Source organism: Peromyscus californicus, unplaced genomic scaffold (assembly GCF_007827085.1).
Source record: "Peromyscus californicus insignis strain IS unplaced genomic scaffold, ASM782708v3 Scaffold_5__1_contigs__length_169319896, whole genome shotgun sequence".
In the NCBI taxonomy this organism is placed as follows: Eukaryota; Metazoa; Chordata; class Mammalia; order Rodentia; family Cricetidae; genus Peromyscus; species Peromyscus californicus.
This window is the reverse complement of record NW_026294573.1, coordinates 147,030,599-147,046,696: the sequence shown is the minus strand read 5'-3', so window position 1 is coordinate 147,046,696 and position 16,098 is coordinate 147,030,599. Positions and strand designations below refer to the sequence as shown.

Below are 16,098 nucleotides of genomic sequence, written 5' to 3'. Positions count from 1 at the left end.
TGCACCACACACACAGATGGGCACACACCACATACTTCTCTCAGAACAAAAATCCTCTCTTCATAATTTCAGGAGGAGGAATCAAAGCTGATTTTTTTCCTGATCTGAAAACGATTTTTGTTTTTAATTATATATTGGTGTGTGTCTGTGTGTGGACATGTGCATAATGTGTGCAGGTGCCCTTGGGTGCCAGAGGCATCAGATCCCATTACTTCAGAGTTACAGGAGGTTTTGCACTATCAGATGTGAGTGCTTTGAACTGAACGTGGGTCCTCTTTGAGAACACATATGCTCTTGCCTGCTGAGCTCTCTCTCTCCAGTCCTTATTTCCTGGTTTTAATGTACAGGATGGAATCCTAGAACAGAGCACCATCAGCTCGACGATGTGATAAGTATAGATACCACACAAATACAAAACAGGAAAAGATAGCAAGTCTGGAAAGATGGCTCATCAGTTAAGAGCACTTGCTGCTTTTGTAGAGGACCTGGTTTGGTTTCCAGTACCCATGTGGTGGCTTACCAACATTCTAAATTCAGTTCCATGGGGTCTAATGCCCACTTTATGGACACACCCACTGCACATACATACAAACAAAACACTCATGCACAAAATAAAAATAGTCTGTGACTGGTGGTGGTGGTGCAACCCCTTGTTTTAAAGATTTATTTTTACTTTATATGCATTGATGTTTTGCTTGATGTATGTCTGTGTGAGGGTGTTGAATCCCCTGGAACTGGAGTTACAGACTTGTGAGCTGCCATGTGAGTGCTAGGAATTAAACTCTATTTTGAAAAACCAAAAGAGAAAGGTGGGTTTTTTTTTGGTTTTTTGTTTGTTTGTTTTTTTTTTTTTTGTTCTTTTGTTCTTTGCTTGTATGTACGTCTGTATGAGGGTATTGGATCCTGGAATTACAGACAGTTGTGAGCTACCGTGTGGGTGCTGGGAATTGAACCTGGGTTCCCTGGAAGAGTAGTAGTCAGTGCTCTTAACCGCTCAGCCATCTCCAGCCCCAAAAGAGAAAGTCTTTAAGGAAAAGAGAAGCATTTGGGTGTGATGGTACATGCCTTTACTTCTAGCATTTGGGAGGAAGAAACAGATCTTTGTGAGGTTGAAGCCATACTGGTCTGCAGAGGCAGTTCTGGACAGCCCTGGCTGCATCTTGTGGTCCTGTCTAAGAAACAAACAAAACAAAGTGACTAGTAGGACACTGCAGTGCTGCCCCGACTCCAGGAAGGTAGCTGCAAAGACCTTTTACTGTGAGGGCTGCTACCTCATCGTAATTGGGGAGTCACTGTGTTGGCATGAGAAAGGGATTGGGAGAGTGTCAATGCTAGTTTGCAGTGGGATGAGTAGGAAACATAGATGATTACATTTGTTTGATTTATTAGGTAGTTACACAGTCGATATGCAAAGAGTGTGGAATGTGAAACCTACTTCAGGGTCTATGGTCAAATTCTGAGTATCTTAGGTGGAGAAGGTTTCTTGTCATAAAATTTTATACTTGTGGAATATCGTTCTTTGTTACTGTATAATTTGTTTCCAGCTTGTTTAGTAGTGCATGCATTTATAGTTATTTATTGTAATAAATCAACAGTAAAGAAAAAGATAGTCTGGCCTCACTCTCCTAGCTGCAGTGATAACATTTCAGTTGTACCCTTCTCTTTTTCCCAGTGCCTGTGAACACACACATTACGTTGGCCCCAGAGGACTGACTCAGGCTATCCTCTTGCTTCTTTTATAGGACTTTCCCCATGCAAAACAGCTATTTGCAGCTTGTTTGGAGTTGGTAACAGAGTTCTCACCGAAACTCCGTCAGGTTATGCTGAATGAGATGTTACTTTTGGATATTCACACCCATGAAGCTGGAATGGGACAGTCAGGAGAGAGACCTCCTTCCGACCTTATTAGTAGGGTCCGAGGATATCTGGAAATGAGGCTTCCTGGTAAGAGGAGGGCACACGTCCACAGGCAAAATTCTATACTTCACTGGGTATAGTTTTTGTAGTGTTATAGTTGGGGTGTTGTTGGGTAGGGATCTGTCTGCCTGGCTTTACCTCTATTGGGAAATTTCTATCCTGAGCAGTGTGGGTTTGGAGGTAACTTGAGAGCATTGGTGACAGGGGAGAAAGTTTTCCTCCTAGGATTTCCATAGCAGCCATGCACACAGGGTGACTTCAAATGACAGAAATCACCATTGCACTGCTGTGGACTAGACAGCTGAACTCAGGGACTCAGCCAGGCCCTGCTAACCTTTCTAGCTGCGCCTGGCGATCTTTGGCATGCTTGGCTTTAGCTGCATCCTCTAGTCTGCCCTTGTTTCCATGTGCTTGCTTTCTCTTAGAAGGACACTGCTTACAGCATTTAGGGTCCCCCCTAAACCACATGACCTCAGTTCGACTGATTATATATGTAGAAATCATACTTCCTAGTGTAGTCCCATTCAGAAGCTGCAGAGGCAGGGGGTTGGGGTAGAATGGGTTTTTATTGGACTTTTCAACACATTGTGGAAACTAGGTGTTGTTATTTTATTTATTTTCTAACACATAGTCCTTCTACGTTGAGCATCTGGCTTCAAGTGAACCTTTTGCCTTGGCTCCCTGAGTGTTTGGGTCTACAAGTGTGTGCCACTCTTCTGGGCTTACACTTGGGCCTCTTGTGCTCAGATTCCCGGTGTGAATTGTCAATCCAGGTCTAACATTGCAATTTTATGATATCCTGTTAGAAGCTTGGTTTGATGGCATATGCCTTTAATCCCAGCACTCACTAGGCAGAGGTACTCACTTAGAGCTCTGTGAGTTCAAGGCCAGCCTGGTCCACCCAGTGAGTTCCAGGACAGCCAGAGCTACATACAGAGACTGTTTCAAAACAAACAAAACAAAAAAGTATAGTCTGTTAAAGGGGATGGGGAAGGACTGAATATAGATAATGGGCAGGAGTTAGGAAAGGAGATGACATAAAGGTAATTGTTTTCCTACTTCTAATTCTGTCATGAATTTCTTTGGCTTTGGTGGTGAGTAAGTATATAAAATATATTTGATACTGAAAGTGTCACTTACGGGATTATAGGAATAGCATTCCCAATGCCTATTCTTTTTTTTTTTTTTTTTTTTTTTTTAAATTTATTTATTATGTATACAATGTTCTGCCTGCATGTATGCCTACATGCCAGAAGAGGGCACCAGATCTCATTCAGATGGTTGTGAGCCACCATGTGGTTGCTGGGAATTGAACTCAGGACCTCTGGAAGAGCAGTCAGTGCTCTTAACCTCTGAGCCATCTCTCCAGTCTCCCCCCCAATGCCTATTCTAACTATACAAGCTTACAGAGTTGTATAAACTTTAGTTCTTACTAATTTTGGTGTGTGGTTTTTTTTTAATTATTTTGTTTTTAATATAAAAAGGTCTGTATATATGCTTGAAAGGATAAAGTGTCCTGAGCTGTATTGGTTGAAGGCTATCGTCTCACTACCTCAATAAAATGTACTCAAACTGATTGAAGGGGGCCAGGAATTCACCGTGGCCACTCACTTCAGGAACAGGGGTTGAGAGTCCACTTCAGATATTAAATATCCTACTCTGAAAGTGATCATATCATGTAAACTGACATGGTTTTTAGGTACAGTGGTTTCTTATTCTCATAGGTTTAAAATGTAGTTGCAGAAATTAATGTATACGTTGATACTATAGACAGTAAAATTGAATTGTGAGGAAGGATGTTAACTATGCCTAAGCTGTAATAACTGGTAGCCCTCTGGGGGATTATGAGTAAGTTTAATTATTACATTCTAATTTCCAAAGAGACTTATACTTTTAAATGACCAGTTTTCAACAGTGTGTGTTGGTATCTTTCAGCTTTAGCTCACCAGTGCTTTGTTAGCATGATGTTTGCTTTGGGTGGTAGTGGGGATGCATCCAGGGCCTCACATGCCAGGCCAGCACTTTACTGCTAGGCTGTAGCTCCTACCCAGGCTTTACATTGGTGAACTAATATGGAAGTCACATACGCCAGTTTCTCTCTTTTTTCCTCATGGTGGATCGTCATTAAACACGTAATTTAGGTAAATTCTTACTGCTGTTCAGCAACTTGTCCTATAGCTTATGTTATTACTGCTGTTTAGAATGAGAAGAAAATATTGTATTATTTCAAATGTTTCGAGAAAAATAAGGAAATGATTTTCCCCCCCATGGGTATAGTTCCTATTTTTGTCTAAGCCATAATTACGTACTTAGGTGTTTGACTATAGCATAGACTGAATCAGTACCACTGTAAGAGTCAGAGTTGGTAGGCATGCTCTCTCTGAGGGTCAGGATGTGGGAGAGATTTGTCTAGTGTATGCACATGTGTAATGGGGTGCCCTTGCAGATTCAGTGAGAGAGTCTATCTCAAAAAAAAAAAAAAAAAAAAAAGGCTGGAGAGGGGATGGAGAGATGGTTCAGCAGATAGAAGCACTGGTTGCTTTTACAGAGCATCTGGGTTCAGTTCCAAGCACCCACATGGTGTCTAACTGCAGTTCTAGGAGATGCAGTGGCCAATTCTGGCCTCAGGCACTGGATTCAGTTGTCTCTCCATGACATTGTCTTGGCATTGTGACTTAGGATGCATTATATTTTTATTCCTAAAATACATTAAAATCTTGTTACTGCTTTGAGCCACAGAAAGTTCACAAAATACTTTGGTGTATTTATTTCAAAGAAATAATGGTTAAAGCAAGCTCTGGTGATTTTTCCCCCCCTCACTACTTTTGTATTTTGAGTATGTATCTGTCCGTTCACTTGTTCATGGGGAAGGTCTTTTGTCATTTGCAGTTGCTGTGGAGCTTAGGGTGACCTTGAACTTCTGACCCTCTTGCCTCCCCAACCTTGGTCTCCTCACTTGGCTATTCCAACTGTTTCTTACTTGTTCTTTAGATATTCCACTTCGTCAAGTTGTAGCTGAAGAGTGTGTTGCTTTCATGTTAAACTGGAGAGAAAATGAGTATCTTACTCTGCAAGTTCCTGCATTTTTACTTCAGAGTAATCCATATGTCAAGGTAATTAATATTTAATCTAAAATGGTTATCGGCATGTTAGTATTTTATATTGCTAGTACTCTGTATCATTGTATCCATTTCTTTCGTTTCTACTACTCTGAAATCTGCCTGGTTTCTACAGTACCATGCCAGTTAAGGCAAGCACTTGTCAGTTTGTAGTGAAGGACAGTGTGGGGCTGGGAAGGTAGCTTAGTTTCTAGAGATCTGTCCTGGCATATATGAAACCAAAGTAATCCCAACACCCTGTAGTTCAGATAGTGTAGGCTACTTGACTTTGTCCTGATACTGCTTCCTAGTACCCTATAACGGGACGTACAAACACAAGTTGTGAGATTCAGCAAACGTTTTGCTACATTTGTAAAGTAGCAGGAGGTTTGTTACCATTTCTTCTTTGAGTGCTAAGGTCAGACTCTTAACTGGTGGAAAACATGGCTTCTTTCCATTTTCCCTTTTGACCAGTTACCCAATTTGTCTTGATTTGTTGTGTAGCCAAGGATAACTTTAACTTCTGGCCTTCCTGCCTCTGCTCCCGAGGAGCTAGTTAGGCATGCATATGAACTCGTTTGAGTTCAAACCTTTGAAAATCTATCGATTCTTTTGTTTTCTTCCTCTTTGACAGTTCATGAATGTATTGGTATATTTAAATTGCCTTTGGGGTTTCAGCTATTTGTTATCTCTATAGTAAATTTTCTGGAGTATGAGTTCTAATATCCAAAGTAACTTGATTATGTCCAACATTCTCCCCATGACCTTTAATAATAAGCTCTCAGAACTGCTTTTCCATGATTATTAATGTTTGCGTTTAGAATTAAGTTTGCTGCTCGTTGTTAAGACAGTACAGTAGCTCCTCTCTTGACTTCTAGCAGTCTTTGGGGTCATGTACCATGAGAGACAGGCAGGCACTTGGTTGTGTGGAAATGGTTTTGGCTTGTGATGTGTAAGACACAGGAAGTTGTGTATTAGATTGCATAAGTTATCTCATTGCCTCCTGCAGTCCCTTGATATAGCCCAAAAGGAGGAAGAATGTGTAGTGATCTTGGTAAAAGGTAATTAATCAAGTCACCTAGTGATTAGGTAATTAGACCTCCTTCCATAATTGTCCCCTTTCTCGTTTGATATTAAGAAAGAAGCAGAGGTATAAAGTGAGAATTATGTTTTGACAGTATGGTTTGGAGCAGTTTCTTCCAGTTTTGTTTGGGATATGTGTCTGTAAAAACATGGAAAGATTAGGATATACTCTCTGTCTCTGAGGAGTAGGACATTGACTTTAGTTATGTTTATGTTCTTTGTTATACATGTTTGCTTTGTTTTTGTGACAGTGTCTCTATATGTAAATCTAGCTGCCCTGGAATTCATGAATTTTCTACCTCAGGTTTCTGCCATGTGCTGAGGTTATAGATGTGTATGCCGCTTCTAAGCCCCACAACCCCACTCTGCTTTCTTTTTTGACTAGAAATTGTCTATTAAGAAATAAAAGCATTCCTGAGAATATGACTTGGCTAGTGGGCTGAGGGTAAAGACGATGTTTTCTTTTAACACATTACATATTATATAATCAAAGGAAAGGGACAATCTTTGGCAGATGACTAATATTCCTTTTTGAAATAATACAGAACTATCTCGTCCGCTCTCTGGGCCAGAAAGGGAGACATTGTGGTATAATGGCAACAGCACAGGGTTCACAGGCACAGGGTTGTTGTCACTCCAGTACACAGTTGGTGTCTGGTTTTAGTGGCAGCAGTGCTGATCTTGTAGGAAAACAGCTCCCATTTGTCTGAGTGGTAAGAACCACTTTATTTTATGTGTAAGGGTGTTTTGCTTGCATGCATGCATGTCTATGCACTTACATGTCCTCTAAAGTCAGAAGAGTGCATTGGATCTCTTGAAATTTGAGTTACAGTTGGTTGTGATCTGTTATGTGGGTGCTGGGAATTGTAGTTGGAGCCTCTAGAAGAGCAGCCAGTGCTCTTAAGGGCTAAAACATCTCTCCTGAGTTTTTTGTTTGTTTGTTTGTTTGTTTTTTTCGAGAACAGGGTTTCTCTGTGTAGCTTTGGAGCCTGTCCTGGAACTCACTCTGTAGCCCAGGCTGTCCTCGAACTCACAGAGATCCACCTGACTCTGCCTCCTGAGTGCTGGGATTAAAGGTGTGTACCACCACCGCCCCGGCTCTCTTGAGATTTTTTAATCTGACCTACAAGGCTTTTTTTTTCCTTTTGGTTTTTTTGAGACAGGGTTTCTCTGTGTAGTTTTGGTGCCTGTCCTGGATCTCGCTCTGTAGACTAGACTGGCCTCAAACTCACGGAGATCTGCCTGCCTCTGCCTCCCCAGTGCTGGGATTAAAGACATAAGCCACCACTGCCCAGCCCTACTGGACCATCTTATTCGCCCCGAATTTGATTTAAACTTGTACCCTCTTTATTCCAAAGTTGGTCCTGCATCTTAGGGTCTTAAGTCAACTTTAATTAGATCAACCACCTTCTGTAATCTTGGTAATTTTATCTTGACTGAGGCCGGTGCATTGCCTCAGCCTATAAAAGGTGCTTTTCACCAATTCTGACAACCTGAGTTTGATCCCCGGAACCCATATGGTAGAAGGATAGTTCTCAGACATTTTATTGAATACTGAGCATAAATGTTTGAATGTTTGTCTAGGTTCCTGTCATTCCTCCAGTGTGCCCTTATAATAAAATTGTCATGTGAATTAGATTTTCTTTTATATATTTTTGTTTTGGTTTTCACGTTACAGCTTGGACAGCTTTTAGCAGCCACCTGCAAAGAACTTCCAGGCCCTAAAGAGAGCAGGCGGACTGCTAAAGACCTTTGGGAAGTGGTTGTTCAGATCTGCAGTGTGTCTAACCAGCACAAACGAGGAAATGATGGCCGAGTTAGTTTGATAAAGCAGAGGGAGTCCACACTAGGCATAATGTATCGGTACGTTTCTCTCTGTAATAGTTGTGCATTCAGATTTGTTTGCACTGCCTGTGCTTTGTCAAGAACATCTTTATCCTAAAGATAGATAATCTTAGGCTGTGATGTAGCTGAGTGGGGGAGTATTACCTACTGTTCACAAGACTTGGTTCATTTCTGCAAAACAAAACAAAACAAACCCCAAGATGTATAATTAATACATATAATGTATACATATATACAATAATGAATAATAATCTTAAAATGCAAGATTTAATAATTCTGGAGATGGGTATAGTGGTGCATGCCTTTAATCCAAGCACTTGGGAGGCGGAGGCAGAGGCAGGTGGATCTCTGAGTTCAAGGCCAGCCTGACCTAACAGTGCGAGTTCCAAGACAGCCAGAGCTACATAGTGAGACCCTGTCTCAAAAACCAAAATAGGAAACAAAAAGAATTCTGGGCTGGTGAAATGGCCCACTGGGTAGAGGCATTCTCCACCAAGTCTGTCTGATGTCTCAAGTTCAGTCCCACCTATATGCTAGAGGAAGAGAACTCACACTTGTGGGCTGTCTCCTGTTCTCCCCAGGCGCACCATGCCGTGTGTGTGTGTGTGTGTGTGTGTGTGTGTGTGTAAATGAATTAATGTATTTAAAAGAATTTGGAATCTCCACCCCTGGAAATAATGTCATTGTGTGTAAGAAGACTGTCTATCAGCAGTTTAATTATTTGATTGTTTGCTTTGCTTGGGGGTGGTTGCATGTGTGGAGTTCAGAGGACAACCGGACAAGTTGTTTCTTTCCAATTCAGGTTCTTCCTCAGGCTTGTCAGCAAATGCTTTTCCCCACCTGGCCATCTTGCCGGCCCCAGCAGTTTTATTTCATCTCTGTGAAATTAAAAATTCAAAATCAGTAATGTCTGTAGTTGGATGATATTGAGGAATTCATGTGATTAAAGTAGAGAATAAATGTTATTGGGTTATGACAATGGGTATAATAAACTTCTTTTTTGTTTTTTGAGACAGGGTTTCTCTGTGTAGCTCTGGCTGTCCTAGAACTCACTCTGTAGACCAGGCTGACCTTGAACTTACAGAGATCCACTTGTCTCTGCCTCCTGAGTGCTGGGATTAAAGCACCAGTATGCTTGGCTAAACATACTTTTCATAACTAAAAGAGGAGAGTAAAGTATTACATCATTTACATTCTTTATCTTATTTTAGTGTCTGATATTAAGTATATTTACAAATTTTTTTGTAGGAGTGAACTGCTTTCTTTTATCAAAAAATTACGGGTAAGTTTTTTTTTAAATGTAATTACTGAGTTTTTTTAAAAATATAATTTTTTTATTTTATTTTATTTGCACTGGTGTTTTGCTGCATGTATGTCTGTGTGAGGATGTCAGTTCTTGAGTTACAGACAGTTGTGAGCTGCCATGTGGGTGCTGAGACTTGAACCTAGGTCCTCTGGAAGAGCAGTCAGTGCTCTTAACCACTGAGCCATCTTTCCAGCCCCTAATCACTGAGTTTTATAAGATTTCAAATGCTGGTTTAATCACTAACATGTTTGTCTGGAGTGATTTTTATTGAGTATGGAATAATCTGAATCAAGAAATGAATTTTCCTTGCTGGTTTTAATAATATAGTAGTACCTTTTTTTTTTCTTAAACTTTATTTTTTATGTGCATTGGTGTGAAGGTGTCAGATCCCCTGAAACTGGAATTGCAGACAGTTGAGAGCTGCCATGTGGGTGCTGGGAATTGAACCCAGGTCCTCTGGAAGAGCAGCTAGGGCTCTTAACCGTGGACCTTTTTAAACTAAGTCTTAGGCTAGGTGTGGTGGCACACATTTACAATCCAAGCACTTGGGAAGCTGAGATGGGAGGATTTCAAATTTGAAGGCAGCCTGGGTTATATAAGGAGACCTTGTCTCAAAAAAACATACAAATATAAAGTCACCTATCACACACAAGTCTCCATAAATGTGTGTTTACTTAATGGTCATAACCTAGGTTTCATCTTTTACGTATCACTTTAAATGAATACATAGTTCAGTTTTGGAAGTAGCAAGAAGTCTTGGAAAGATATCAAAAGTCACATAAAAGCGAGTGCTATGGGAGGGTGTACTCAGTGGTGGCTGAGTGTTTGCTCAGGGGTTTGGTTTAATTTCCTAGCATTGCTCTCCCAAAAAAATGGGAACGAAAAGAAACATATACTGGTGATTATAAGCCCGGGATCTAAATGCGATGATTTTCATGTATAGTATGCGCTGTGATTTTATTGTGAGATTTTCTGTGTTTCCAAGTAGAGGCCAGATTCTCACCTAACAGAGTTCTCTTGTAAGAGAGTACGACATGATGCCTCTGAGATTGGCAGGACACACAAGCACCAGCATGCATACTTTAATAATCTTCTTGTGTTTTCTTTCTCATAGGAACCACTGGTTTTGACTATTATTGTATCACTCTTTGTGAAGCTTCACAATGTTCGGGTCAGTATCTTGTAATTTCATTAAAAAATTATTTGAAATAAATTGTTAAAAATCATGCTGATTAAAAATAAAAAACACAATTTTCTTTCTAAAAGGAGGACATTGTGAATGATATCACTGCTGAACACATTTCTATTTGGCCATCTTCCATTCCTAAGTAAGTAGTAGTATATACTTAGAATAAATTATGTATTTAGAAATCATCTTGTTTGGTATAGATACCCTGAAGTAATTAAAGGCTACAAGTAGGTTTGATTCTACAGATATCTTTGTGGTTTTCTGCTGCCGTTGTTACTGTCCTAACAATTATAAAAGGGATTTGCTTTATAATTCGCTGTACATCTGTTCTACTCCTGTGGTTTTATGGGTCTCCCAGCCCTTTTTAGCTGTCATAGGACCAGTTCATCCATTCACCTGCCTTCCTTTACATGGGTTTCTTTTTGTAGTCTAGGCCGGTCTGGAACTTTCAGTCTTCTGGCTCAGTCTCCCCAGTTACTAGGGTTACAGGAGTAGCATCATGCCAGTATTATGGCCCAAAGTTTCTTTTTCAAATTTCTGCCATCCCTCCTAAGCTTACTATGTGCTTGAAGGACAGGTTCCCAACCTTATATTTTCAATCTTAGTGACATCTTTGAAGAGGAAACGGTTTAATAGGTAGAAAGATAGTACAGTGAATAAAAATCATCTTTTTCCATCTCTCAGCGATTGGAAGCAGCAGTTCTGGTGGTCTGCTTCCCGGTCTAGAGGCTGAGACCTGGGAGGGTGAAGCTGATAAGTGAGCGGGACTAAAGTCCATGCAATAGTCAACTCTTTCAGAGCACCCGACAGTTTGTCCTGTGAGGGACACGAAGAGTCACAGTAAAGTGTCCAGTCACAAGGGCAAGCTGTCTGTGGCAGGCAAGTCGTAAGTGGCAAAAGCATGCTTTTCCATAAAGCCATATAAACAATGGCCTGTTGTAATGAATAATCCAAAAGCATTTTCATGTTTTTGAAGAAACTGGGGTCACAGACTTGTCTTGGTTTCTTGGAATTTTCTTATAAGCACTCAGAATCAGAAATCTCCTCAAATGACTCCATGTCTCGACAGTGGTGCATGCCTATAACTGAGGCAGGAGGACCATCAAGCTTGAGGCCAACTTGGGCTATATAATGAGGTCCCCTGTTGCCCTCCCCCCCAAAAAAAAAGAAAAAAAAACAAGAGAGGGAGGGAGAGAGGAGAGCAGTTGTGTCACATACAGCAGACTGGAAAGTTAGGGAGGCTCTGTGACATCTGTCCGCTGCTGGCCTCCAAAGGAGCAGTGTGCTTAACTGTCCACGTGCGCTCACACCATGCGCATGTGCACCCAGGCACCCGGGCTGCAGGTTGGACTGTGTATGTTTCTGATTTTATACACAGTTTGCTATACGATACAGCATTCCAAGAATCAGAAGTTTTGTGTCCTGCTTCTTTGTTTTGAATGGTACTGGGAATTGAACTCAGAACCAGTGCTAGGCAGGCATCCTGCAACTGAGCTACATTCCCTGCCTCTAGTTTTGTCTTTCTGACTGGTGACTTCAGTGATTGAATTTGTTACCTCTGTCACTTCTTTGGCTTAAGTTCAGACTGTCACAGTCGATTTCCAGTCTGTGTTCATAAGAAGCAGACGGGGCTTATATTGGAGCCCTGAAGCATGTTCTTTGTGCACTAGGTATGTGACCGCAAGGAACTTGCTTTTATACTAAATTCTTCATCTCTAAAACGGGTATAAAAATAGTATATACCCTTGACATGTGAGAGTTAATAAGTTGGTGCAGGCTTAATTGTTGTCTTTTATGATGCTAATACATTAATGTAAATTGATTCTGAAAAAATAAAAGGTTTGACCATATCTCACCTGACCAAGAGTCCTTATGGATTCCTAAGATGGTACTCCAAGAACAGTGTGGGGGGCCCTGGATTAAGTGTTACTATTTAATACTGGTTACACATAGACAGGACTCTCAGACCTGGTCACATTTTTTAGATTCAGTAAAACAACATAAGCCAGTTTAACTCCTTTAGACCTGGTCGTTTGCTAACAATACTGCAGTTTCTTCCTCATTGTACAGGGTACAGTTGTGGGTCATGAGAAAGTCTAACCCCTTAGGCCAACAGAAGTACTTTGTCATGCTCCCTTGTAAATGGCCTTGACACATGAGCCTCATCAGGGTTCCTCTCACTACGCTTTTGGTTTCTAGGAAAGAGGAGCAGTCGGCAGTTTTCTTGGGTGCTGGCCTGGCCTTTACTCAGGCCAGAGCATGTGGACTTCTCCCTGCTGTTTTCTTGACTGTGTTGGCGCACTGAAATGGCGTATGTGCCACCCCTACCCTGTAACCTCATTAGGGCCAGTGAAACACTGGATCAGGAGCACACTCTTGTGAAAAGTTCTGGGTAGATTAAAGGTCACATAGCAGTATTTGTTAGTATTTGAGCCTTTGGTTTTTTGTGCCTTCTAGAAAACAGAATTTTGTTGTTGCTCTAAGTAATGCTAAACAGAGGTAAAGGTTGTATTATAATGTGGCTACTGAGATTTTGGCTGTGTCTTTTGTTTTTTAATAAATGCATGTGTAGAATTTGAAACAGACTTTGAAAGTAGAGAATAATGTGTAATATTTTCCTCCAGCCTCCAGTCTGTGGATTTTGAAGCTGTAGCAATCACAGTGAAAGAGCTAGTTCGATATACACTCACTATAAATCCAAACAACCATGCTTGGTTGATTATTCAAGCAGATATTTATTTTGGTAAGTGAGATATTTATTGCTAAAATGTTTATTTGTGTCAGGTCCTCTGGAAGAGCAGTATGTACTCTTTCTTAACCATTGAACCATCTCTCTAGATCTGGTCATGAGTGAGGCTTGTTTGTAAAATTCCTGCTTAAAAATTCTAGCCTGGGCCTGATGAGATGGCATAGTAGGTAAAGGTACTTGCCACCAAGCCTGCTGTCCCGATTTCAGTATCCAGGACCCCATGCGGTGGACGTAGAGAACCAGCTCTGCAAAGTTGGCCTTTGACCTTCATGTGTGCAAGGGTATGCACATACACAAATAAATAAGTGACATAAATAAATGTAAAAATTCCAACGGGGGGTGGGGGAGGGAGGACAGGGGAATCTGTGGCTGGTATGTAAAATTAAATTAATTATAAAATAAAAATATTAAAAAAAAACCCTAAGTGCAGTTCCTCATCATTGTAACCTCAGCACTTGGAAGACTGACATAGGGAGATTGGTACAAGTTCAAAATTCATAGGAGGAATATCCAGGCCAGCCAAGGCTACATGCTCAGACCCTGTCCCCAACTGAGGAGCATTTGTGTGTGTGTGCACATGCATGTGCACACACACAGAGTTACATAGGTAATTCTAAAATCTGTATTCTTGGAAATTAATGTCTATGGGGGCCATAAATAATTCTATGTCATAGTATTTCCAAGGTAATATGGAATTTCCAAAATTCATCTTACTATACAGATAAAATTCCTGACTGGTATCATTTTTGGGATCAATGTTTTTAAAACATGAATTTCAAGATTTAAAGGTACAGAGATAATAAAATGAACTTCCATGTATCTACTGGGGATGTCTTTCTGTATGCAGTGAATGTATTGCTCTGATTGATTGATAAATGAAATGCTGATTGGCCAGTAGCCAGGCAGGAAGTATAGTATAGGCGGGATAAGTAGAGAGAAGAATTCTGGGAAGTGGAAGGCTGAGTCAGGAGACAGTGCCAGCCACTGCCACCATGAGAAGTAAGGTGTAAAGTACCAGTAAGCCACAAGCCATGTGGCAACTTATAGATTAATAGAAATGGGTTAATTTAAGATATAAGAACTGGATAGCAAGAAGCCTGCCACAGCCATACAGTTTATAAGTAATATAAGTCTCTGTGTGTTACTTGGGATCAAGCGGCTGCAGGACTGGTAGGTGAGAGACATTTGTCCTGACCATGGGCCGGGTGGGACACAGGAAAGCCTCAGCTACATGTATTCAATTTTTAGGGGGTGTTGTAAGGGTTGAGATAGGGTCTATCATAGCCCATTTTGGCCTGGTATTCATGACTTAGCTGAGGGTGGCCTTAAATTCCCATCATGATGTCTCTACTTCTCAAGTACTAGGATTATAGGTGTGTACCACCACAGTCAGCTAATTGCTTGTTTTTAACAGTTATTTTTCACCCTAGCTTTCAAAAGAATGCATTGAAAATTTCTGAATTGTCTAATTGCACACTGAATATGTAGATTCTAAAGTACCTTCAAAAATTAGGAAATATTTCTAGTCTGGATATATGGGAAATAAAAATCTCCATTATAATAAATCCTGCAGTCACTGGGTGGTGGTGGCATGCACCTTTAATTCCAGCACTCAGGAGGGAGAGGCAGGTGGATCTCTGAATTCAAATCCAGCCTGGTCTACAGAGAGAGTTCCAGGACAGCCGGGGTTACACAGAAACAGTGTCTTGAAAAACATAACAAAGCAAAACAAAATAAAACAAAACAAAACAAACAAATAAACGTGTGTGTGTGTTTAGTATAGGAGATATATATATATATATATATCTCCTATACTATAAATTTAATGAGAAATCTGATCTAGATTTTGGTTAATCAGTTTTAGGAGGTAAAGAATTTTTCACAATGTTATCCTGAATAAAATGTATTATCACTGCTTAGCCAAATACCAAGTTCTACCCTTTTAAAAATAATATGTGTGTGTGTGTGTGTGTGTGCGCGCACATGGCATACATGTGAAGTTCAGATGACAACTTGTGGAAGTCACTTTCCCTTTCTACCATGTGGGTCCCAAGGATCAAACTCAGGTGGTCAGGCCTGGTGGCAGCCCCTTTACCTGCTGTGCCATCTTGCTGGCCCAGAATTTTATCTTTAACTTACTGTTTGAATCTGTTTCAACTCTTGTATTTTAACAGCAGGTAACTCTTCACTCCTGTTTTCTAGCAACAAATCAGCATTCAGCAGCTCTTCACTATTACCTCCAGGCTGGGGCTGTCTGCTCTGACTTCTTTAATAAGGCTGTGCCCCCTGATGTGTATACAGATCAAGTAAGTTGTTCTGTGGGCTTGCTTGCTGCTTGCCTACCTTCAGTTTTTTTCTTCATGAGCCTCCTTAGGGTGGAACTTAGCTATTGCTGTGTGTGTGATGATAACTCTCAAATCGATGGCTTTAGACCATATTGCTCTCCATTTGTTGGTTTTTGGCCTTTTGGAGATGGACTTGATATGTAGCCCACATTCGTCTTGACCTTGTAGTGATTCACCTTCAGCCTCCCCACTTGTAGGATTCCCAGGCATGTGCTCTCATGCCCAGCTTGCATCTCCTTTTCAGGGCTAGTGTGTACAATGCTTTTTGCTGCTTTGATATCCCCACTCACACCCCCAAACTCCTGACCCAGCCCGTTCAAAACTGATTTCAGTGTCCTACTGTACCGGGTTCTCTCCTAACAAAATGACCTACCCTTCCACAAAGCCCTCCAAAACACCAAACACTTAGCCATTTGAGTTCACTAAGCCCCAGTCCTGAGCACCATGCTCTGTTCTTTTCCCCAACTAATCTTGTTAGAATACCCACTTAGCTCTCAAATCATATAGATTCTATTGCCTACCCCCTTCCTTATGTGTATTTATGACATAAAGCATGTTGTGATACA

The 16,098-nt window shown here is 40.8% G+C and overlaps 1 protein-coding gene across 3 annotated transcripts in view; it reads left to right on the top strand.

Annotated features, from left to right (window-relative positions):
• The window catches only part of Ints8 (integrator complex subunit 8), a 52,275-nt gene that overhangs the window by 28,317 nt on the left and 7,860 nt on the right, over positions 1–16,098 (top strand). For 2 of the 3 annotated variants that reach the window (XM_052715850.1, XM_052715849.1), the window contains 8 exons: positions 1,743–1,944; positions 4,909–5,030; positions 7,777–7,961; positions 9,192–9,225; positions 10,364–10,420; positions 10,516–10,577; positions 13,063–13,181; positions 15,390–15,493. In XM_052715850.1, coding sequence (XP_052571810.1) covers positions 1,743–1,944; positions 4,909–5,030; positions 7,777–7,961; positions 9,192–9,225; positions 10,364–10,420; positions 10,516–10,577; positions 13,063–13,181; positions 15,390–15,493 — 885 coding nt within the window. Of the gene's footprint in view, positions 1–1,742; positions 1,945–4,908; positions 5,031–7,776; positions 7,962–9,191; positions 9,226–10,363; positions 10,421–10,515; positions 10,578–13,062; positions 13,182–15,361; positions 15,494–16,098 lie in introns of all 3 variants that reach the window. The other variant, XR_008213633.1, reaches the window with a different exon arrangement.